This window comes from Podarcis raffonei, chromosome 14 (genome assembly GCF_027172205.1).
Source record: "Podarcis raffonei isolate rPodRaf1 chromosome 14, rPodRaf1.pri, whole genome shotgun sequence".
Taxonomy (NCBI): domain Eukaryota; kingdom Metazoa; phylum Chordata; class Lepidosauria; order Squamata; family Lacertidae; genus Podarcis; species Podarcis raffonei.
This window is the reverse complement of record NC_070615.1, coordinates 24,800,241-24,822,843: the sequence shown is the minus strand read 5'-3', so window position 1 is coordinate 24,822,843 and position 22,603 is coordinate 24,800,241. Positions and strand designations below refer to the sequence as shown.

General features: G+C 45.1%; 1 protein-coding gene across 3 annotated transcripts in view; it reads left to right on the top strand.

Annotated features, from left to right (window-relative positions):
• The window catches only part of IGDCC4 (immunoglobulin superfamily DCC subclass member 4), a 78,714-nt gene extending 65,257 nt beyond the window's left edge, over positions 1 to 13,457 (top strand). For all 3 annotated transcript variants that reach the window (XM_053364683.1, XM_053364682.1, XM_053364684.1), the window contains 2 exons: positions 6,077 to 6,238; positions 12,854 to 13,457. In XM_053364683.1, the coding sequence (XP_053220658.1) occupies positions 6,077 to 6,238; positions 12,854 to 13,378 (687 nt within the window). In that variant the 3' untranslated portion in view covers positions 13,379 to 13,457. The remainder of the gene's footprint in view (positions 1 to 6,076; positions 6,239 to 12,853) is intronic.
• Positions 13,458 to 22,603: the final 9,146 nt, after the last annotated feature.

Below are 22,603 nucleotides of genomic sequence, written 5' to 3'. Positions count from 1 at the left end.
GGTCCTCATAAACAGCGCCCATGTCGGAAGTGTAGATTGAGCTATTAAAAATAGCTCAGAACGTCACATTTAAGCTCAATGAGTTTGGCCAAAAATTATTTTATTTTATTTGTGTCCAGGATTTTCACTTTTTGAAATATGGCAGCCTTAAACTATATGTTGCGTGAAGAAGTATGCGTCCTGAATTTTCGACCATTCGGCTTCAGTGGATGTCCGGAGTGACAATCTGACAAGAGAGGGAGAAAAAGGCTCTATCTACTATGTCCCCCTTTACACACCTGTACAGCAGGTCAGGTGGCCAGGAGGAGTCATATGTGAGACCTTGTGAGGCTTGTCTGAGGAAGCAGAATTATAAGATCTCCTAAGAAATGCAACACATTTCTTTTCAAACTCGATATTATCTTCAGTAGGCAAATGCAGACTCTAAACATGAGAGCCAGCCCTGCCACTTGCCAGAGTGGGGCAGCTGCCTCAGATGCCAGATGCTGGAGGTGTAACACACCCCATCCTCCTGAGTCCCCAAAGCTAGTCTGTGCCCCTAAGCTAGCCTTCTGCCCTCTAGTATTGCGGGACGGAGGGGGAAGTTGTCCCACAACCACTGTTGAAAGAGGATTCAGGGGCCAGTCTGGTCAGATTTGGTTTATCGGGGCCACTTACCATTTTGGGGGGGGGGGGTTGAGGGCTGCAATCAGCCCTCTAGGGGGTCACATAACACCCCACACTCTCATGCACCCATTCACATACATATACAGGAAAGCATGGAGATTCACAACCCTCCTTCAGTGGTTGTGTGCAGATTTGCTGAGGAAAGGTGGAGAGTTGCCACCTCTGCTTCACTCATCAAACAATCTACCTGATGACTGGGAAAGGGGTGATTTGCACCCCCACCACTGGTCTCTGCCCACCCTAGCACCCTGTTTGCTTAATTTCTCCCCTCCTTGCCACCACTGCCAAAATCAGACAAGCTGAATTTTTAAAATCGTCCTTCAAGGGCAGCCCCACCGAGAGCGTATTGCAGTAGTCCAGTCTGGAGAGCATGAAGTACAGTGGCCAAGTCCTCCCATGACAGCCCTGCTAGAAAGGAAAGGGACAACCCAGAGCCCCGCAGGGCCTTTGCCAGGCAGGGAGGGACCTGGGCATGAGTGCCCTGAGCACAGCAGCTGCGAGTGTTTTGTTTCAGCCTTGAGTTGGGCAGGGAGACATCTTCCGCCTGGTCTCCACGCCCCTGGCTGGCCGCTAGAGGGGAGCAAAGACAATCTATGTTGAAGCCTGCCCTGCAGAGGGGTGTGTGTGTTCTGCCACTACTGTCAGCATTTGGTGGGGCAAGGAAAGAGGCCTGCCCTCCTTCGAAGAGTCTCCATGTAAGAGAGTCTCCATGTGGCTTCATCATCCATTGAGAACCTGAGTTATCTTGGAAAACGTGGATGAATGCAACTCTTCTTCGCAGTTCCATCTGAGCTGTTTGGGGTTTGAGCAAGTGATGGGGAAGGGGTGTTTATCCATTTATCTCGAAGTCCTCACCCACCCCCCTCTTTTCACACCCACTGAGAGGCCCCTGCTGGCTAATCCTGCTGCTGCAAACTCATTTCCTTTGTCCTGGTGGCTTTGATGTCTGTGCTAACCCACCAACCCAGCCTGGGTTAGGTTTTTAATGTAGCTGCTGGTCAGTTTCAGCTACAAGGAACAGCTGAAACTCCACAGTTTTCTGGTTTTCCAACCATCAGTGGGCCCAGTAAAAAGATGCAGCTTTCATCTTTGTCTTTCATTTTCTTCTACGCAAACCATTATTGACAGGTGCCAGTTGTTCCCCGACCTTATTTTGGGACAGATTTTGGGGTGTGATTTCCACTTTATATCTCTACAAAAAAGGGGGGAGGGTTGGGAAGCTCAGGGTCTGTGTTGTTATTTTTCTGAAAGCAAATCTATGAGGTGGGGGGGGGGGGGAGGAAATGTGGCTGCCTAACCAAGATCTGGCCCATACAGTCAAACCTTGGTTTCCGAACGCCTCCGTTTTGGAACGTTTTGGTTCCTGGATGCTGAAAACCCAGAAGTAACTGCTCTGGTTCTTGAACGATTTTCGGAAGCCAAATGGCTTCTGAGCCATGTTTTTAATCCCCCCCCCCCAATTGACTTTGCAGCCAGCCCATTGATCCTCGGTTTTCTAACTTTCTGGAAGCCGAACGGTCTTCTGGAACGGATTAAGTAGTAGCATCTGATCCAAACTCAGCCTGCCCTCAGCCAGCCCCAATCGGCCTACCTTCTTATTCCTGCCCCCTCCTGTGAAGCTTCCCTTTACAGCTGAGAGATCCCTGCCCCGCTCCTGCTTGCACGCAAGTAGTAGTCGGGAGACTGCTCCGATAGGCATCATGAAGCCTCTCTTCACAGCTTAGTTGCTGGGGTCAGGGAAGGTGGAGGCAGCCCGGAAGCTGCGTCTTAGAGCCCCTGCACCACCATCATATGGGGACTTCAGAGCAGCTCCTGAAGCCAGCCAGAGCCAACTGTTCCGGGCTGCCACTGCTGCGTTTCCCGGGGACATTAGATGAAATCCGGGGACATTCCGGGGATGGAATTTGTCCAGGGACTCATTCACAAATTCAAGGACTGTCCCTGAGAAACGGGGATGTCTGGTAACCCTAATTTAGCGATGCAGGCACCCAGGCCTCCCCTCCAAGGTGAGAAGTATTTATATTAAATGTTTAGCAATCGTTTCTAAATTTGCCTCCATGCCTATAAATCTGGATATGTTTACTTGTGTCCCCTTTTCCCTACTTTTTGGTGGCGTATTTTTGGTGGGCGTTGTGCAGAGTTAGCCATACTGTGAGTTGAAGAGTGAGAAGGACCCTGAGGGGCTCGTCTTAAGAGTCTTAGGCGCACTGATTTAATCTTGGCTTGGAAGGTGTCCTTGCCCAAGGGATTGGCCCAGCTGCCCTGGCCATAAGATTGGCACAAGGAGGCTCTTTAACGTGCCCAGCTCACCCTTCCTTGTCCCTTCGCATCTGGATTATTGACAACGGCATGCCATGGAAAGGTCACGGCACGAGAGAAACACACAACATCTGGTGTGCTCCCCTCCACATTTTGACGTAGAAACAGGGTCAGCTCGACTTGAGCCAAGGTCAGCCTCATGTTAGGAAGCATCACACTCTGATTTCTCACCCGCTCCACTGTTTCCGTGCCAGAACAGCAGCATGCTAAACAGATGTCAGGGAAGGTCCCTCTACTCTAATCCTTCCTCCTGTTTCATCTTCTCTTTTTTCCCCCAGAGGAAAAACATGATTGCATTTCTCTTTATAATCCAGTGTTAGAATCTGAAGGTCTGTACCTCAGTGGCTAGAACACAGGTCCTGAGTTCAATGTACAGCATCTTCAGGCAGGACTGGGAGAGCATCCCTGTCTGAGAGCTGCTGCCAGTCAGTGTAGACAGCTCTGAGATTATTGTTATTATTATTATTATTATTATTATTATTATTATTATTATTAATACCCCGCCCTTCCTGGTTCAGGAAACCAGGCTCAGGGCAGCTAATAACAAAATTGAAAACACTTAATTGATGCTAAAAAAAATCACAACAGCATAAAATATGGTATAAAGTGTAAATAACAATAAAATCAAAAATCAAAAATCAATTTAAGGGGGAAATCCATCCAATAAACATTAGATGATCACCAGGGCTAGCTGGCTAAATTAGTCCCACTTGGGCCAGCGAGGAGACCAGGGGAGAAGCAGCTGTGGGATCCCAGAGCAGGCAATCTTGACAAAAAGGGGAGGGGGAGGGAAGGAAGGGGAACAAAAGATCAGGCCAGGTTCAAATTGAAAGCCAGGCAGAATAGTTCTGTCTTACAGGCCCTGTGGAAGAAAGTTAAATTCTGCAGGGCTCTGGTCTCATGGGAGAGAGCATTCCACCAGGTCGGAGCCATCACTGAGAAGGCCCTGGACCTTAGATAGATGGACCAAGGCTCTAACTTGGTATAAGGCAGCTTCAGACTAAGGATCATAGGTCAGCTTTAGAGCACCTGCCCCAGGTTCAGTCCCCAATGGCTGGGGGAATCTCCTTCCCAGAATCCCTGAAGAGAAGCTGCTGCCAGTCCGTGTAGACCATTTTGAGTTCAATAGACCAATGGTCTGACTTTGGATAAGACAGATTCCTATGGTCCTCCTCTAAGATATGAAATAGGGCTGGGGGTACTGAGAGCAGGACCTGACATGCTTTGAGGTGGGAGGGAAGGCGAGACAACACCCTGGCATTTCCAGTGGATATGGAGGCCTCCCTTGGTCCTCCTTGCAAGAGTGGGAGGGCTGTGGTATGCCATTTTCAATTTCCAGTTCATGGGAAGTTTGGGGAGTGGGTGGGTGGGAACAGCAGCCTCTGTACCTTTCGAAACACCTGAGAGCAAGTCCTTTTGCCCCAGCTGGGGGCCTCCAGCACCCAGAAAAACTGTCCCACTCTGGGATCTGGAAAAGGCCAACTTGAGAGCTAACCAGCTCAAGCTCTGAAAGGCCAGGCAAAGGCCCAAAGTGTTGTGCGTGGTAGTTTTTATGGCAAACCGGAAAGGAGGAGGAGGAGAGGATAAAGGAGCCTGGACAAGTTCTCTTCTAGCTGTATAATTTAATTAGACTTGCAAACAGGCTAACACTTGTGGCCCACGGGATTGGAGAACGCCGCAGAGGAGCAGGTTTTGGCCTGCTTTATGAAGCAATAGTTTTTGAATCTGGGATCAGGGGCTGGGGGGAGTGAGCAGGATTTGGCCATGCAGCTGAAACCTCTTGAAGGAAATCATCCAATGCAAGATAAACCACAGGACTGTCAGCCTCCCATTTTAAAATGTCGCAGCATCACTGCTGCCTGTTTCTTTCTCTCACATGCCTGTGGTTCGTTCTCTCTCTCTCCTGCCATGTTAACAGCCCAATTCGCAAAGCCAATTCGCTTTTTTATTTCCCATCTTGCTGCCTTCCTCTTCCTCCTCCTCTAGTCAGGTTTTGGCTGTGTCTCCACACAAGGGAACCTCTTTGCAAAGACAGGGGCCCATCCCTAGCTGACGTTGTTATCCTTTTGGCAATTTTGACAGGGGAAGAAAACCCATGGCCTTTTGAAACACATGCATCATATATCAACCCTGCTTATGAATCAATTTACTTGGTCCAAACTAGTCCAAAGCTGAGCACCTAGAGGCAGAAAGACAAGAAACTCCTTCTTCCATCCTGCCCGCTCCCACAAACAAACAAGCAAGTTAGTTCCCTTAAGTCTGCAAAGGCAGACTTGAAACATGTGAGCCAAAGCCAGAGAAATTCAGAACCTAGCAGGGGAAGAAATGATGTAAAGCTGAATAAATTTGTCTAACTTCAGAAGACTGCAAAATTCTGTTTCTGTTTTTTTTTTAAAAAGCTATTAACCCAGCTCTCTTTAATATTTTTATTTTGTTACAGGTCACTAAGCGGTAAGAAACTCATTAAAGAGTAGAACGCTTTGCAAGAGTTCATATACACTTTGTTGAGGCCCTTTTTGCCCTCATTCTCACTAGAGTGCTAGACTGCAGATGAGGGCTCACATCACTGAATACTCCTCTGTACCAAAAAAACAAGTTTTAATCCCCTCACCTAGAAAGCTAGCATGTCATGCAGCTGTTGACTACCTTTCTCCCTGACATACTAATTATGGGCTGGGATTAAGTCCTTATTGCATTTGGCTACCTTAAGTCCAAAGTGGCTCAGCCAAGACTCACCTGAGTGGAAACAAAGCCTTTATTTGATTATTTCACCATGGCTTCAAACTGGTTGGAGAAGAGCAGCCTTACGGGTTCCCTCCAGATGTTTTAGACAGCTGTGCTGGCTGGGACTGACAGGAGTTGCGGTCTGAAACATCTGGGAAAGGCTGGTGAGGAACAGCCTTTTCCTTTTTTACATTATTAGAAAGTTCATTTTGTTTACCTTTGTTTATTCCCACTGCTTCCATTTGCCTTGCAAATCCCAGCAGCAAAGTGTCCCCAAAACCCTTAGGCTTTATTTCCACCCACAGACCTTGGATCTTCCTGTGTGGCACCAGAGATAATGTACCTTCCTTTCCTTACAATTCTGTAGCCTCCCTGGGAGAAATCGCTGAGCAGCTGGGCAAACAGCATCGCTGGCTATGGAGACACAGCTCCCAAAGATCCCACCATGGCTTTGAACGGATCGTTGAAGATGGCGTCCAATGGAGGGCAAAAGGTCTTGCTGCAAGCGCTGGTCTATGAGGTTGTTACGGTGTGTATTCCCAGCAGGGGGGTTCTTGCTGTTTGGAACAAGAAGGAAAAGATTTGTTTGCAGGGCTCACATAACACTGGGGACTGCAAAGTTACATTTAAATTCCTGGCTTCTCTTCAGAATGCCTGGTTGACTAGTTTACCAGGATAAAGTGCATTCTGTCAACAGAGCACCTATAGGAATTTCCCCAGGTTGGTGCCAGGGGTCAGCATAATTTGGCTGGATAGCTACTCAGACTCTAGTGACTTCCCTTGATCTGGACATTATACTTTTGTGTGTGTGTGGACATCACCAGATCTTAACCTATTACAGTATTTGTAAGACTGGATTCCAGATATCATTGAATTTGCCCATTGCAACTGTGTTTATATGCAAGTTGTTCATATGTTTGTATAAGTTTTCAATCTAATCGTAGAAGGGAGCCACATTTTTATTTTTCCAACTTATCAGTATCAGTCTTCTTGCTGTGGTAAGGGCACAGAGAGCCCACCCCCATTGTCCTTCTGCAAGGTTCCATGTGCTGCAAATATAATTCAAGAGGATATTTTGCTCTGTAAATGCAAGGTTGTTCCATACAGTTCTGTTGATAGTTTCAGTTATCTTCTGCCAAAAATCTTTCAATATAGGACAATGAAAAAACACATATTTAATTTTTTTTATAAGATATTTATTAAGATTTTACAAAAAGCAAAAGTTAACAAGATAAGAAAAGAAAGACAAAAAAAGAAAAGAATCAATACAAAAAATACAAAAATACATAGAAAAAAAAATACAAAATAGAAATAAATAGAAAAAGTTAAAAACAAATCCATTTTTTCCATATCTTTAAACTCATTTACTTGTTTCCTTGACCTCCTCACACCTCCCTTTTTTGTATTCCCGTTCACATAGTCAGTTCAGCAAATCCTTACCCTCTTTCATTTATCTTAACTCTATATCTTAACATATTGTAACTGTATATTTTCATCCATTATCAGTCCATTTTAACATATTCTTATTAACCTTGTTGCTAATGCCACTTAATTTCAATCCAACATCATTTTAACATTCATTAATTTTACAATACTTCTGCAGATAGTCTTTAAATTTCTTCCAATCTTCTTCCACCGACTCTTCTCCCTGGTCTCGGATTCTGCCAGTCATTTCCGCCAGTTCCATATAGTCCATCACCTTCATCTGCCACTCTTCCAGGGTGGGTAAATCTTGTGTCTTCCAATACTTTGCCATAAGTATTCTTGCTGCTGTTGTAGCATACATAAAGAAAGTTCTGTCCCTCTTTGGCACCAATTGGCCGACTATGCCCAGGAGAAAGGCCTCTGGTTTCTTCAAGAAGGAATATTTAAATACCTTTTTCATTTCATTATATATCATCTCCCAGAACGCCTTAATCTTTGGGCATGTCCACCAAAGGTGAAAGAATGTACCTTCATTTTCTTTACATTTCCAACATTTATTATCGGGCAAATGATATATTTTCGCAAGCTTGACTGGTGTCATGTACCACCTGTATATCATTTTCATAATATTCTCTCTTAAGGCATTACATGCCGTAAATTTCATACCTGTGGTCCACAACTGTTCCCAGTCAGCAAACATAATGTTATGTCCAACATCTTGTGCCCATTTAATCGTAGCAGATTTAACCGTTTCATCCTGAGTGTTCCATTTTAACAGCAAGTTATACATTCTTGAAAGTATCTTTGTTTTGGGATCTAGCAGTTCTGTTTCCAATTTTGATTTTTCCACCTGGAAGCCAATTTTTTTGTCCAAATTATAAGCCTCTCTTATTTGGTAATAGTGAAGCCAGTCTCGCACTTTGTCTTTTAATTTCTCAAAACTCTGCAATTTCAATTTGTCTCCTTCTTGCTCCAAAATTTCCCAATATTTCGGCCACTTGGCCTCCATATTGAGCTTTTTCTGAGCCTTTGCTTCCATCGGTGACAACCACCTTGGGGTTTTATTTTCAAGTAAGTCTTTATATCTTATCCAATGCTTTCCTAACAATATGGTTTTTAAATGCTTTATGTGCTTTAACCTTGTCGTACCACAAATATGCATGCCACCCAAAAACATTATTAAAACCTTCTAAATCCAAGATGTCTGTGTTCTCAAGAAGCAGCCATTCTTTCAACCAGCAGAATGCTGCTGATTCATAATAAAGTTTAAGGTCTGGCAGGGCAAATCCACCTCTTTCCTTTGCATCAGTTAGTATTTTAAATTTTATTCTGGGCTTCTTGCCCTGCCAGACAAATCTAGAAATATCTCTCTGCCACTTCTTGAAACAGTCCATTTTGTCCAAGATTTGCAATGATTGAAACAAAAATAACATTCTTGGCAATACATTCATCTTTATAACAGCAATTCAACCCAACAAGGAAAGCTTCAAATTTGACCATATTTCTAAGTCCTTTTTCACTTCTGACCAACATTTCTCATAATTGTCTTTAAATAAGTTTAAGTTCTTAGCAGTCATATTAACCCCCAGGTATTTAACTTTCTTAACCAGTGTTAGGCCTGTCTCCTGAAACCTCTCTTTCTCAATTGGTGTTAAATTTTTCTCGAGAACTTTAGTTTTTAACTTGTTCAACTTGAATCCTGCCACATGACCAAATTCTTGAATCAGTTCTAATACTCTTTTAGTACTAGATTCTGGCTCCTGTAACGTCACTACTAAGTCATCTGCAAAAGCTTTCAGTTTATATTGTTTGGCTCTGACCTGTATACCTTTAATCAGACGGTCCCTTCTAATCATATTTAGCAAAACCTCCAGGACCGAAATAAAAAGCAATGGGGAAATTGGGCAGCCTTGTCGTGTACCTTTCTCTATCTTAAGTTCCTCTGTCACCACGTTATTAACTATTAATTTAGCCTTTTGTTCTGAGTAAATTGCACTTATACCATTTTCAAACCCTTGACCAACCCCCATCCCTTGAAGATTTTTCTTCATAAAACCCCAAGAAATATTATCAAAGGCTTTCTCCGCATCTACAAAAATTAAAACTGCTTTAGTATTAATGTTCACTTGCAACTTCTCCAAAATGTTAATTATATTCCTCGTATTGTCAGACAAGTGTCTACCTGGGAGAAAGCCGGCTTGGTCCTTATGTATCTCTTCCACTAATACTTTCTTTAATCTTTTAGCCAAAATATCAGCAAATATTTTGTAATCCACATTAAGCAGGGATCTGGGGCGGTAATTCTTAAGTTGTGTCTTTTCAGACTCAATTTTCGGTATAAGCGTAATATAGGCTTCCTTCCAAGACTCTTGCGCTCCCCCCCCCTCCAAAATTTCATTACAAACCTCCTTTAGTGGTTGAATTATCCAGTCCTTCAGGGATCTATAATATTTTGAGGTTAGGCCATCCGGCCCTGGAGATTTGCCCAACTGCATATTCTGGATGGCACCTTCTACCTCCTGTTCAGTAATTTTATGGTTCAACGTTAACTTGTTTTCTTGAGAGATTTTTTTGTAGTCCATTTGTTTTTAAGAATTGGTCTATATCAAACTCTTTCTGTGGCCCCTGTGTATATAGCTGTTTAAAATACCTCTGGAAGCATTTTCTAATTTCCGCTGGATTCTGAATGTTCTTTCCTTCCACTTCCAAATTGGTAATAGTATTGAGCTTTTGTCTTTTTTTCATTTGCCAAGCTAACAATTTTCCACATTTATTAGCCGATTCAAATGTCTTTTGTCTCATTTGTTTAATTTTCCATTCAATTTCCTGATTCATCATCTTCATATATTGCACTTGAAATAACTTTATATCTCTCAGAATCTCTTGTGACTTTGGTTTCGCTCTCAGTTTCTTTTCACCCTCTTTTATTTTTTTCCAAAATTTTATCTTTTTTCTCATTTTGAGCTCTCTTCTTTATTGCATTCTGCTGAATCAGAAACCCCCTCATAACTGCTTTACTTGCGTCCCAGATTACTCTTTTTTCAGTAGTAGTGTTCAAATTTATCTCAAAATAATCTCTCAAGGTTTTTTGGGCCTTCTTGATAACCTCTTGATCTCTGAACAAGGTGTCATTCATCCTCCATCTGAAAGAACCGGTTGGTGTTAGTTTCATCTCCATTTTCACAGCATTATGGTCGGAGCAAGTTTTAGGGCAAATTTCCACTTTTCGAGTCTTAGGTGCCAGTCCTCTAGATATCCAAATTTGGTCAATTCTTGTCCATGTCATTTTGGCTTCAGAGAAGAATGTTCCCTCTCTACCCAAGGGATTCTTAGTTCTCCAAATGTCAATCAAATCCATATTGTCAGTCAATTCAAAAAATGTTTTTGGTAGTCTGCCATCTTTTGTAACTACCTGTCTCTGCGACTTATCCATGTTTGTAGATACCACTCCGTTCATATCTCCCATCATGATAATGTTGTAATCCATATAGTCTAACAATGTCTCATGCAACTTCTTAAAAAATTCAGATTTCCCCTCATTCGGTGCATATACTCCTACTATCAAAATTTTTTCTCCTTGTGTCTGAATTTCAATTGCCACAAATCTTCCTTGATCATCTTTAAAAACAAATTTCGGTGATAGGCTCTCTTTTGCATAAATAACTACTCCTCTCTTTTTGACCTTGTCCGATGAGATAAACTCTTGACCCAATCTTTTATTAATCAATACTTTCCTATGTAGCCTTATCACATGTGTTTCCTGTAAACAAATCAAGTCCAATTGTTCCTTTTTCAATAAATAAAAGACTTTCTTCCTTTTCTCCGGGGAGTTAAATCCATGAATGTTCCAACTTAATAGTTGCAGAGACATGGTGTATTTATTTTGCTTCTCCTCCGACTGCTCCCAATAATTGTTCTTTTTCTGACGGTGGTATCACTTTCTCTAGCTTGTCCAATCCCAAAGGTGGTGGTACTACGTTTTGTATTCCTGGTTTTAAAGCTCTTAGCTCTTCTTCAGCTTCTTTTTGCAGGTCTTCTTCGTGGTCTCTCAGAAATCTTTCTTTATCTTCCACTGATCTTATTTTAAACTTTTTCCCTTTAAAGGTAAAAGATAGGCCTTGGGGGAATTCCTACCTATAAATGATTCTGTTTCTTCTCAACAGGGCCACCAAATCTCCGTAGTTAGACCTAAGGTCCAAAAGATGTTTCGGGATGTCCTTAAATATCTCCACTCTTGATTCGTTTATTTCCAGGGTATTCTGGAAGTGCAGACTCAATATTTTATCTCTCTCCTCTTTTGATCGGAGGGTGATCAAACAGTCTCTCACCCTGTTCTTTTCCCCTCCTCTTCCAAGTCTGAAAGCACTTACTATCTTGAAGTCTTGTTTATCATTCAGGTTCCAAAAGTCTGCAAATTCCTGTGTAAGAAAATCACTTAGGCTGTCTTTTTCAAGTTCAGGTACCGACCTGATCCTCAGATTAGTCTGTTTCTCCTTCAGTTCAATCATAGACAAAAGCGAGTGGTGGTCCCCAAGCTGTTTACATATCGGTGTTATCTTTTCCTCTACAGCCGCTGCTTTTTCCTTTGCTTCCTCAGCTGTCTTTCGATTTAAAGTAGATTCTTGCAGCAGTTTTTCAATGGATTCTGTATTTGAGTTCACCTTCTGCCCCAAGTTGTTGATGCTAGTAGTATTTTGGTCAATTTTAGTTGTTGCTTCAGTCACTTGTTTGCTTAATTTTTCCAAGGTTTCATAAATTTTACTTAAAACTGAAGTAAATCTGACTTCCGGAGGCGGCGCCACCAGCAATGGCTGATTCCCTCTAGACTTGAGGGAGTGGCTCAGCGGAAATCGGGTCTTGCCGCTACGGCGAAGCGGGGACCCCTTCGAAAACCACAGGCGGGAGAAGCCTGTGACGGTGGGACTCGGCGGGCACCCTCAGCGCCCCCCCAATTTGCGCGGGAACCCTGCAAGAAAAAACACATATTTTAGAGAAGCATTATCCCTGCTGCATCTCCAGCAGTTAGATATTTAGATAGCGCTTTTTTAAACAAACGCTGCTCTGGTTCGTCAGAAGCAGCTTAGTCAGCTGGCCACATGACCCGGTTGCTGTACGCCGGCTCCCTTGGCCAATAAAGCGAGATGAGTGCCGCAACCCCAGAGTCGGTCGCGACTGGACCTAATGGTCAGGAGTCCCTTTACCTTTCCTTTAATGGGGTCCAGTATATTCCAAATATTATTTTTTGTTATATGAGCCTCAATTTAAGGCCCAGAGACATTATACAGTGGTACCTTGGGTTGACATGCTTCAGGTTACAGACTTTGCTAACCCAGAAATAGTACCTCGGATTAAGAACTTTGCTTCAGGATGAGAACAGAAATTGTGCTCTGGCAGCACAGCAGCAGGAGGCCCCATTAGCTAAAGTGGTGCTTCAGGTTAAGACCTCCAGAACGAATTAAGTACTTAACCTGAGGTACCACTGTACTTCAGTTGATGCAGCCTAGAATAGCATTCACCTTTTTTCCTCTTGCATCACACTGTTGACTCATGTTAAGCTTGTGTTCACTAAGACCTGCAGATCCTTTTCATATGTTCTGCTGTCAAGCCAGGTGTTCCTCATCCTACGTTTGTTCAAGACGCACCTCCTGCTTTTCGATAAACACACCTTGCAGTATTTCACCGCTGTTCCTACTCTCCGCTTGTCTCTTTCATAATACAGAACGACGCGGACAAGGAACACGCCCCCAGCAGCCTCAACCAGATGGAAGCAGAAGTCATAGTCCACTCCGACTTCTCAGCCTCTGACCGAGATTTTGACTCCCAGCTTTGTGTGCTGGACGGGGAACCTGTTCTCTCTGAGGACTGCGAACGGGAACACCTCCATGCGAAGGACTCGTCACGGCAGGCGTCCCCGAGCCTGAGCCTCACCAAAGTGTCCCAGGACCAAGAAAACGAGAGTGACCCTGAGGCCCACAGTGTGTTGCTCAGCATAGATGGGCAGGCCCACAAGATGGCCGCTGAATTTCTTGAGACAGACACTGGCTTCCCAAGGCCTTGCCAAAGCCTGGACTCGGCCGAGAGCGGGGACTCTGACTCCCTTCCAGAAGGGGGAGAAGATGCGCAAGCCAACCTGCGCAAGGCTTTCCCCACAGGCCAGTCGCAGGCCCTCTTGTGTAGCAGCCTCTCTAGTATAATCAATTCACCCTCAGTGTTTGAGAGTGTGGCCTGCGTCCACCATCTTTGAAGACGGCGTTGACTATAAACCTTTGACCAGAGCAGAGCTTAGAAGTAACGTAATACCTATTAAATAAGGCTTAGCCCTCGATGGTACTAAATAGCCTCACAGTTCCTGGTTTGGAGGAGGAGGAGGGCCTGGAAACCCCCAGAGAGCCACTGCTGCCAGACAGAGTAGACAATACCAAGCTAGATGGACTCGTATAAGGCAGCTTCCTGTGTTCCTGTAAGAAGGTACAGCAGTGCCTCCCAAACATTTTTACTATGGAGACCTCCTCCCAACCCCACAAGTATTTTGCCTTTGCGTTAGGACCCCAGAAGCTGCTGCCTGTCTTATTTTGTGAGCAGTTCTCCTGCAGCACCCACTTTGGAAACGTTTATGTAGCTGCTGGGGACGTGGGTGGTGCTGTGGGTTAAATCACAGAGCCTAGGACTTGCTGATCAGAAGGTTGGCGGTTCAAATCCCTGCGACCGGGTGAGAGCCTGTTGTTCGGTCCCTGCTCCTGCCAACAAAGCAGTTCAAAAGCACGTCAAAGTTCAAGTAGATAAATAAGTACCACTCCAGCGGGAAGGTAAATGGTGTTTCCATGCGCTGCTCTGGTTTGCCAGAAGCGGCTTAGTCATGCTGGCCACATGACCCGGAAGCTGTATGCCGGCTCCCTCAGCCAATAAAGCAAGATGAGCGCCGCAACCCCAGAGTCGTCTGCGACTGGACCTAATGGTCAGGGGTCCCTTTACCTTTATGTGGCTGCTGAGGGTTAAGAAGGTGCCATGGACCGGTATTCTGGGGTCACAAAGGGCCAGTGTGGGCCACACAAGGCCCTCAGGGTGTTTTCATCCCATCAGGATTTTCCCCCTCCAGCCCACACAACCCCGTAGTGCCACCTTATGGTGGTTGCCATGCAGCCCGGAGGAGCCTTGGCGCAATGGAATGAGCGCTGCTCCCTTCTGATGTTGGCACCAGTGTCAGGTTTGCACCTCTGTAGGGCACAGAGTAAGACATTTGGGTCCAGCTTTTACGAGGCCTTTTGGCAATCTGGCCTTGCAGAGGAGCAGTAGGTTGTGTGACTTGTGAAACCGACCCAGAATCTCTTGTGTCAACACAGGGCCCTATGGAAGGGTCTCCCTTTGCTGATATAGGGCCTAAACAGGTGGGGTGCACTGCCTCTCATCTGGCTGAGCCGTTCCCTCAACCCCCCACCCTGTGCAAGGATGGTTGTATTGGTTTGTAGCTGCTGAGCCCTTTAACTGGGGGTCAGGGATACCTTTGCCAACCCCTGGCACCAATTCAGCTTATTTCATATGCAAGATTAGGAGGAAAGGGGCACTTTCCAAATTCAGCCTCGAGGGGGATGCTTTTTACAAGTCTTAAAGACTTATGTGATGAGGTATTTTTTTTACCCCAATAGAAATATTTTAATTACATTAAATATCAACTATCCAGAATTAATGCTTTTACCCCTGCTTTTAAAAACAGGAAAGAGAACCCCCATGCCTAATGGCATCCGTAACTGGAAATGCCAAAAATGAATTTGCATTAGCATAACATACCATATTTTTCGCTCTATAAGGCGCACCAGACCACAAGACGCACCTAGTTTTTGGAGGAGGAAAACAAGAGAAAAAAATTCTGAATCTCAGAAGCCAGAACAGCAAGAGGGATCGCTGCGCAAGGAAAGCAGCAATCCCTCTTGCTGTTCTGGCTTCTGGGATAGCTGCGCAGCCTGCATGCGCTCCATAAGATGCACACACATTTCCCCTTACTTTTTAGGAGAGAAAAAGTGAGTCTTATAGAGCAAAAAATACGGTAAATGCACATTTTGTTCAAACAGATCTCAGTTGAAATAACACAGTTAGAGAAATCCGACCGCCTCCCTCCATGTGCACCTCTTGTTTTGAACTCTACTTAAAAACACAGGTAGAGAGAAGTCACCACTGCAGACAGAGGGATGAGAGCTGATTCAGTATGGAAGGCCGTTCGAATGGTCGCCTCTCTCAACCCACTTTCAGCTTAAAACTTTTGTCTGTCTCCAGTCTAACATCGAACCAGGTGACACTTTCCAAGTGTGTGATACACAGCAATCAGGATGGTTAAAGCTGCAGTCCTGCAGTTTCTGAAAGGCTGTTGGATCTCCCTCTCTGAAGTAGGAGCGGAAACTGTGTTGTGCATCAAGTGTGCATGAGATGCTAAAGATATTCCTTTATCAACCCCCTGCCCCAAAAGCAGAATAAAAGTTTACCACCTTTGTAAAAAGGGCCTGTAAAAGGGCCCAGGGAACAATATGGCGATCCTTTCCCTGTTGCCATTGGTCCAAGGACTCCAGTAACATATTTCTACTACCAGCACGCAGAATTCAGCCTGCAGGTATTCCAAGTGCACTGCAGCTCATCTGGTGTTCTTCTGGTGCTTAAAAGGAGCCCCAACCAACCTGGCCCTCAACATCCAGCAGCAGGAAAGCATTGGGGTGGGGACACAGTGGGGCTGTGGAACTGTTCCGAAACGCTCAACCTATTCCTTGAAATTTCCCTCCACCTCCCAGGCAGGCACCCTATTGGGTTGCGTCCTCTACCGATGCTGACTTTTCTGATTGAGTAGAGAGGGTCACCCCTTCCCCCCTTGCAATGCTGCTGTGACATCCCTGCTCCCTCACCTTATGTGAGAGCTGCAGTATTTAGGGCCGGTTTATACGTTCAGCCGAATCAAGCAGTATGAAGGTTTTATTGGCCCGGACAACAGTTTCACTTTAGCCTTCACCGTGATGTGCTCACAACCACAGGTCAGTTTTTCCTCCCTTGCAATGAAAGCCTTTCTTTATGGGTGGAGTGCCTCAGTCCTGGGGGGTCAAAGATGCACACACCTCCATGGACCTCTTGATCTGGCAATGCAGCCCTCCTAGGTGCTTTTGCCCAGCTGGGCTGTGTCCCTGAACTGCAATACTGCCTCCTGTTTGTCTCATGGAGAATGTGGAGGGGCAGGTGGGTCTGTAGGAACCTCTTAAGTTGGCACACCTCTAAATCTAGCCTACTGTACCTCCATTGCTTTTGCCTCTGGCCTCCATGCAGCACTGGCCTGCGGCCCCTGGGAGGTTACCCACAGGGGAATGTGGCCCTGGGGCTGAGAAAGCACCCCTCCTCCCATCCTTTCCCTATGTTTTCTGTGTTCATCATCATCAGGAAAGCAGCCTTCCCCCTGCCCCCATGTTTCTGATGGATGCTGGCCCTTTCCTTGCAGGCAGGTGTTGCTGCCACTTATTACACACTCTGCGAGTGCTTCTAACAACTTGTTCCGAAAATAGAGAACCATCTCCAGCAACTGGGTCACCTCACTAGCCTGGATGTTTGTGTTAACACAGGCCGCTTTCCAGGCAGGAAGCCCTCCTGCCTCAGCCCCACTGAAAGGAATGAGGGTCCATTTAGGGCTCTTCTTAATTTCATTGCGGGCTCGGTGAGGGATTCCTGCTGCGATGGGGCCCTCTAGGTTCTTGTACCTAATATTTTAGGTATTGGCCTTTCTCTTTTTTCTCCTTTTTAATGTATGACAATGTATTTTTTATTTCCTCAGAGCATCTTTATATTATTTAATTTTTATATGAAAAAGGAAAAAAAAATCTAGTAGTGTGTGTCTCTAGTGTAGCATTTGTACTGCAATTTCTCTATGGTGTTCCCCCCCTCCTTAACACAACAACTACCTCATGCTTGGTTTTTTTTATTAAAAAGAAAAGGAAGAATAAAAGCAGTAGATTTTTGCTCCTTTGCGGTGTTTGTTCTTCTTGTTTTGTAAAAAATATAAGTAAACTCAGTATCTATGAGTCATATCCAAGGCTTAACCCACTCAGAACAGGTGCATTGAACATGGCTACTTTTCTTTTCAATGGGTGGGTAGGATTAGCACTGGACACTGAGGTCCAGCTCTGAGGGCCTTCTGGCGGTTCCCTCCCTGCGAGAAGTGAAGCTACAGGGAACCAGGCAGAGGGCCTTCTCGGGAGTGGTGCCCTCCCTGTGGAACGCCCTCCCATCAGATGTCAAGGAAATAAACAACTATCTGACTTTTAGAAGACATCTGAATGTAGCTGACTGACTATTCAGAATTGGACAGACTAACCGGAAAAATTAGATATCTTCGAGACCAAAAGTTCATCGAGGACTGGGGGAAATTTGTTGAGTATCTGGAAAGAATATGTGATGTGCAAACAACACTGGCGGGATTTCAAGAAGCACTGTGAAAGTTGAGATATATTGTTAAAAAGAAACAGGAGTGGGAGGGAAGTTTAATGGCAATATAAACAGAGGAATGCGTAATTGAGAGGTAAATATGGATGACTGCCAGAGAAGCCGAAGGAAGTCCAAAAAGAACCAAATTTGTGGAAATTTTGATAAAATTGTATATTTGTGTTGGAAAATTAATAAAAATTATTTATGGGAATAGAAAAAAAAGAAGACATCTGAATGCAGCCCTGTTTAGGGAAGTTTTTAATGTTTGATGTTTTATTGCATTATTGTTGTTGTTGTTGTTGTTATTATTATTATTATTATGATGATGATGATGATGATGTTGGGAGCCACCCAGAGTGGCAATTCACTTTTACAAAGTGTGCCAGCAGCGTTGCCAACAGCATACAAATCAATATGGCTAACCTGATCCAAAACACCCACCCACCTCACTCACACACGAAAACAAAGATCACCACAGCCAATCACAAGCAAACAATCACACCCTAGGCCAACCCCAACCTCTCTCACCACCAAAGGAACACAAGTGAACAACACAAGCAACGCTGACACCAAACTCTACATACATTAAACATAATAGAAACACCGCCACCCGACCCCACCCCCATCCATCTTCCCTCTCTCCACCCCCCCTTTCTTTTTTCTTTCCTTTTTCTTCTCCCCCTAATGCCTCAACAAATGAAACGGATTTGTAAAAATGTTACATGGAAGAAGGAAAAAAAATACGAGGCACTACACTTCTGTAAAACAAGAAAATCCTTAATAAAAAATATTAAAAACAAAACAAAACAAAGTGTGCCAGCAGCTACCCACTTGGAGGTTTTAAAAAGGGTTAGGACAAAGCCACAGTGCCCTCGGGCCCCTGCCATTGACCAAGGGACCGTGGCCCCTGGAGGGTTCCACCCTCTGCCTCCCAGAAAGAACATGGCAAGGAGGAGACTCAACCTGGTATCACTTTCTCTGCCTTCTTCTTTGCTTTCCCCTGTCTCTTGCTTGAAGGGGAAATAAGCAAAAGCAGAGACTTGGTGGGTTTCATTATATCTGGGGATATTAAATCAGGTCTGGCTTTAGAAGCCGCCCCTCCACCCTGTCGCCGGACCTGCCAATCACAGATTAATGAACTCCATCATGCCCATTGGTTATTTACATACATGTTGATAGGTTTTAAATGAACTGGAACCACTCAGGAAACAGATTTACATGCTGGTGTGGCCATCAGGATGAAAACATCTGCTCTGTGTGCAGCAACAGTTAGGGAAGAAAGTAAACCAGATGTTGGACTTAATTACAAAAAGCAGAGCGAGAAAGTGGGAGCATTCTACTGAGAGTTCCTGGGGTGGTGAGGGGGTGTCACAGGATGTACTCCTCTTCGAAATGGCCAGGTCCGATTTCCTGCCAGCATTAGACATGGTCAGGGAGGTATAAATTCCAGGGGGGGGGACGGGGACAGCAGGAGGGTAGGGTGCTACATCCTTCTCCTGACCACCACCTCCCCCCTGGAAATCTCACATCTCAACCTATTTTTAATATTTCTTCTTTCCCAGATGGGCTCCCAAATTGGAAGTCTTGGGAGAAGCATCAGTGGCAGTTGTGCAGTGTTCTGGGTGAAAGCAGGTGGTGGAGAGGGGCTGGTGTTTCAGTTTTTTTTTTAAAGTAATATTTATTAAAAGTTTAAGAATTACAGAAAGAAGAAAGAAAACAAAGTTAAACAAAACAAAACAATACACTACAATACATAAAAAAACAACAAAAAACACTACTTAACAAAACAGAAACAAAAACAGAAAAAAACTAAAAACACATCCAATATTTCCATGTCTCATCCTTCATTTACTTGTTTCATCGACCTCCTCGCACCTCCCTTTTTTGTATTCTAGTTCAGTTAGCTATTTCAGCAAATCCTTTCCATCGTTCTCAGTTTTTGTCCTATAATTTATCTTAACACAATCTAACCTTACTTTTTTCCCCTTTGACCCATTAACAATCTATTTTTTACTTAATTCTTTATAACATTTCTGCTAAAGCCATATAACTTCATTCCAGCATCCTTCTAACATTCATTAATTTTACAATGTTTCTGTAAATAGTCTTTAAATTTTTTCCAGTCTTCTTCCACCGACTCTTCTCCCTGGTCTCGGATTCTGGTGTTTCTGCAGCAAGGTCTCGGAGGTTGGTGTTTCTGCAACAAGGTTCTTTGCAGAGTCCCCGTCTTCAGTGTCCTAGTCATTAAAAATGGCATTAAATATTTATATATCTAAAAGACAATCCTATTTTAAAAAAGCTAGATGAAAACATTCCACCCACACAAAAAGACCAAAGGGCTGATGAAAAAGAAGTTTTTGCCTGGCACCTAAAAGATGTATAAGGATGGCGCCAGGTGAGCCTCTTTGGGGAGAGCATTCCACTAATTGGGGGCCATCACTGAAAAGGTGTGTTCTTGTGTTGCCACCCTCCAGACCTCCATGAAGGGGGCCCATCTACAGATGACAATCACAGGGTCCAAGCTGGTTCGTATGGGGAGAGGCGGCCCTTGAGACATTGGGGTACTGAGCTGCACAAGACTTTATCAGTCAAAACCAGCACTTTGAATTGCGTCCAGATGTTGCAAAGCGAAGGAACACTGAAAACACAACGTGCTTCCTTTTCAAGAGAATGATGTGCAACTTCTGCTACATGCAATGGAACTTGATGGAAAACACAACTTAAGTCACTCCTCCCCCCCCCCCAAAAGGGAGCTCTCGTATACCCACGTATGCGCACAGAAAAGAGCAGAGCTAGTTGAAAGGCAACACATGGAGATCTGCACTGATCCTTGCAATGCATCCCTAGTTATTATTACTGTATAATTATAAGATCTTTGTATAATCGTGGATGGCTGCATAATTTTAGAGGGGAATTGGCGGTGACTATCATGGAGCAACCCTGCACCTCTGAATTTGCAACTACACTAGGGATCAGTGGGGATGATTTGATGGGACAGGTTGGCAGCCACCGGCATGTGCCCCCCCGAAGGTTCCCCACCAAGGAAAGTGGCCCTCGCATTGAACAACAGCAGCAAAAGGTTTGCAATATGTCTCTGCGCGATGCAGTTTTGGCCTTGCCAAAGACGCAGACCCCCAAACACTGGTCTTTTCCCCAGAACAGTGAAAGCCTCGTTTCGCCCGCGTCTCCCTCCCTCTTTTCTCCTCCTAATTATCCACGAAAGTGCGATTGCTCCCGATGCAGCTGGGATTGTTTTTGCAAGCGCCGGTCTAATCTGCTCGCGACGGCTGTGGAATTCAGTAGCTGCTCCGGCGAAGTGAGAGCCGGCCTGGTCTGCTCTTCCCTCGCAAGGGGCTCCCGCTCACTGTTTGGTAATACAATCTAGTCCGGCTAGAGGTGATTCAGAGGAACTGGAGAGAGGGGGGGGACGGGGGACGGGACAGGGTGGCATATAGGGAGCCGGAGCCCAGCTTGGGTACGTTCCCCAGGCTCCGCAGCTCGGGCGCTTCTGGCTCCGGAGGAGAAAGGAGATCTTTCTTACAGCGCAGCAGTAAAACTATTTGCACGCTTGCGAAGCTAAGCAGGGTCAGGCACGGTTTCAAATTGGATGGGATACCATGTATCACAGGGAGTTGGACTAGATGACCCTTGGGGTTCCTCCCAGCAATACAATCCTATGAAAATAGCGCTGGAGGTTTCTGAAACTTAGGGGTGTCTAGAAAGAAGCATGCCTGCCTCTCTCATCAGGCAAGGAGTCGGGATCAGCCGATTTAAGTGGCAGACGACCCCAGACTTCATTAGGAATAAGGGGCGCGGCCTGCCCTGCAGGGATGTTGTTAGCGGGCGTTACAAGCAGTCCCAGGTCTTTTGCACAGGAACTCCGGCATCTGTCTCCCCACCCCGCTTTAAAACTTAGTTTTATATATTTGTTGACTTTGCTTCGATGGCAGCTTTCCCTTTGAAAACGACATACAATATTGGCACGTGAGCACATGCAACATTTTTGTAGCTGACATGACTCCTAGCCCTGACCTGGTAACTGTCGCCGAGTCCTCACAGAATCATAGCACTCTAGAGTTGGAAGAGACCCCAAGGGTCATCTAGTCCAACCCCCTGCAATGCAGGAATCTCAACTAAAGCATCCATGACAGGTGGCCATCCAACCTCTGCTTAAAAACCTTCCGTGAAAGAGAACCCACAACCTTCCAATGTAGTCTGTTTCACCGTCGAACAGCTCTTACTGTCAGAAAATTCTTCCAGATGCTTAGTTGGAATATCCTCTTTTGTCATTAGAATCCGTTGGTTCTGGGTCCTATCTTCCGGAGCAAGAGAGAAGAAGCTTGCTCCCTCTTCCATGTGACAGCCCTTGAAATATTTTAAGAAGGCTATCAGATCTCCTCACAGTCTCCTCTGTTCCAGGCTAAGCATACCCAACTCCCTCAACTGTTCTTCACAAGGCTTGGTTTCCAGAGCCTTGATCATATTGGTCACCCTCCTCTGCACACGTTCCACTTTGTCAATATCCTTCTTAAATTATGCTGCCCAGAACTGGACACAATACTCCTAGTACTGGGACATTTTAGCCCCCGAGAGCGCCCCCCGTAGGCTGCCATGGAACCTGACTTTTTAGGCTGTAAGTAACGCCTCTGTTGCCTTTACACTGTCAGACTGTTGGTACTTCTGCACTGACCTGAAGTGACTCTTCAGGTTTCTGAACGGGAGCGAGGGAGATCATAAACAGGACAGGGGTTCTCTAGGACGGAACCTGGGACCTTCTGCACGCCAAACATGTGCTCTGCCAGTGAACCACAGTTTGCCCCCGCTCCAAACAGAGTCTTCGGCAAAGGCGGGCCTTCGGTCCATTTGGCTTAGCATTGCCTGCACTGACTGGCAGCAGCTCTCCAGGGGCTCAGTCTAGAGCTTTTTTCCCAGCCTTACTTGAAGATGGGGACTGAAGGAGATGCTCTGCTACTGAGCTGTGGTCCTTCTTAAAGATAAAAGGCTCCAGACCTCATGAATGTAA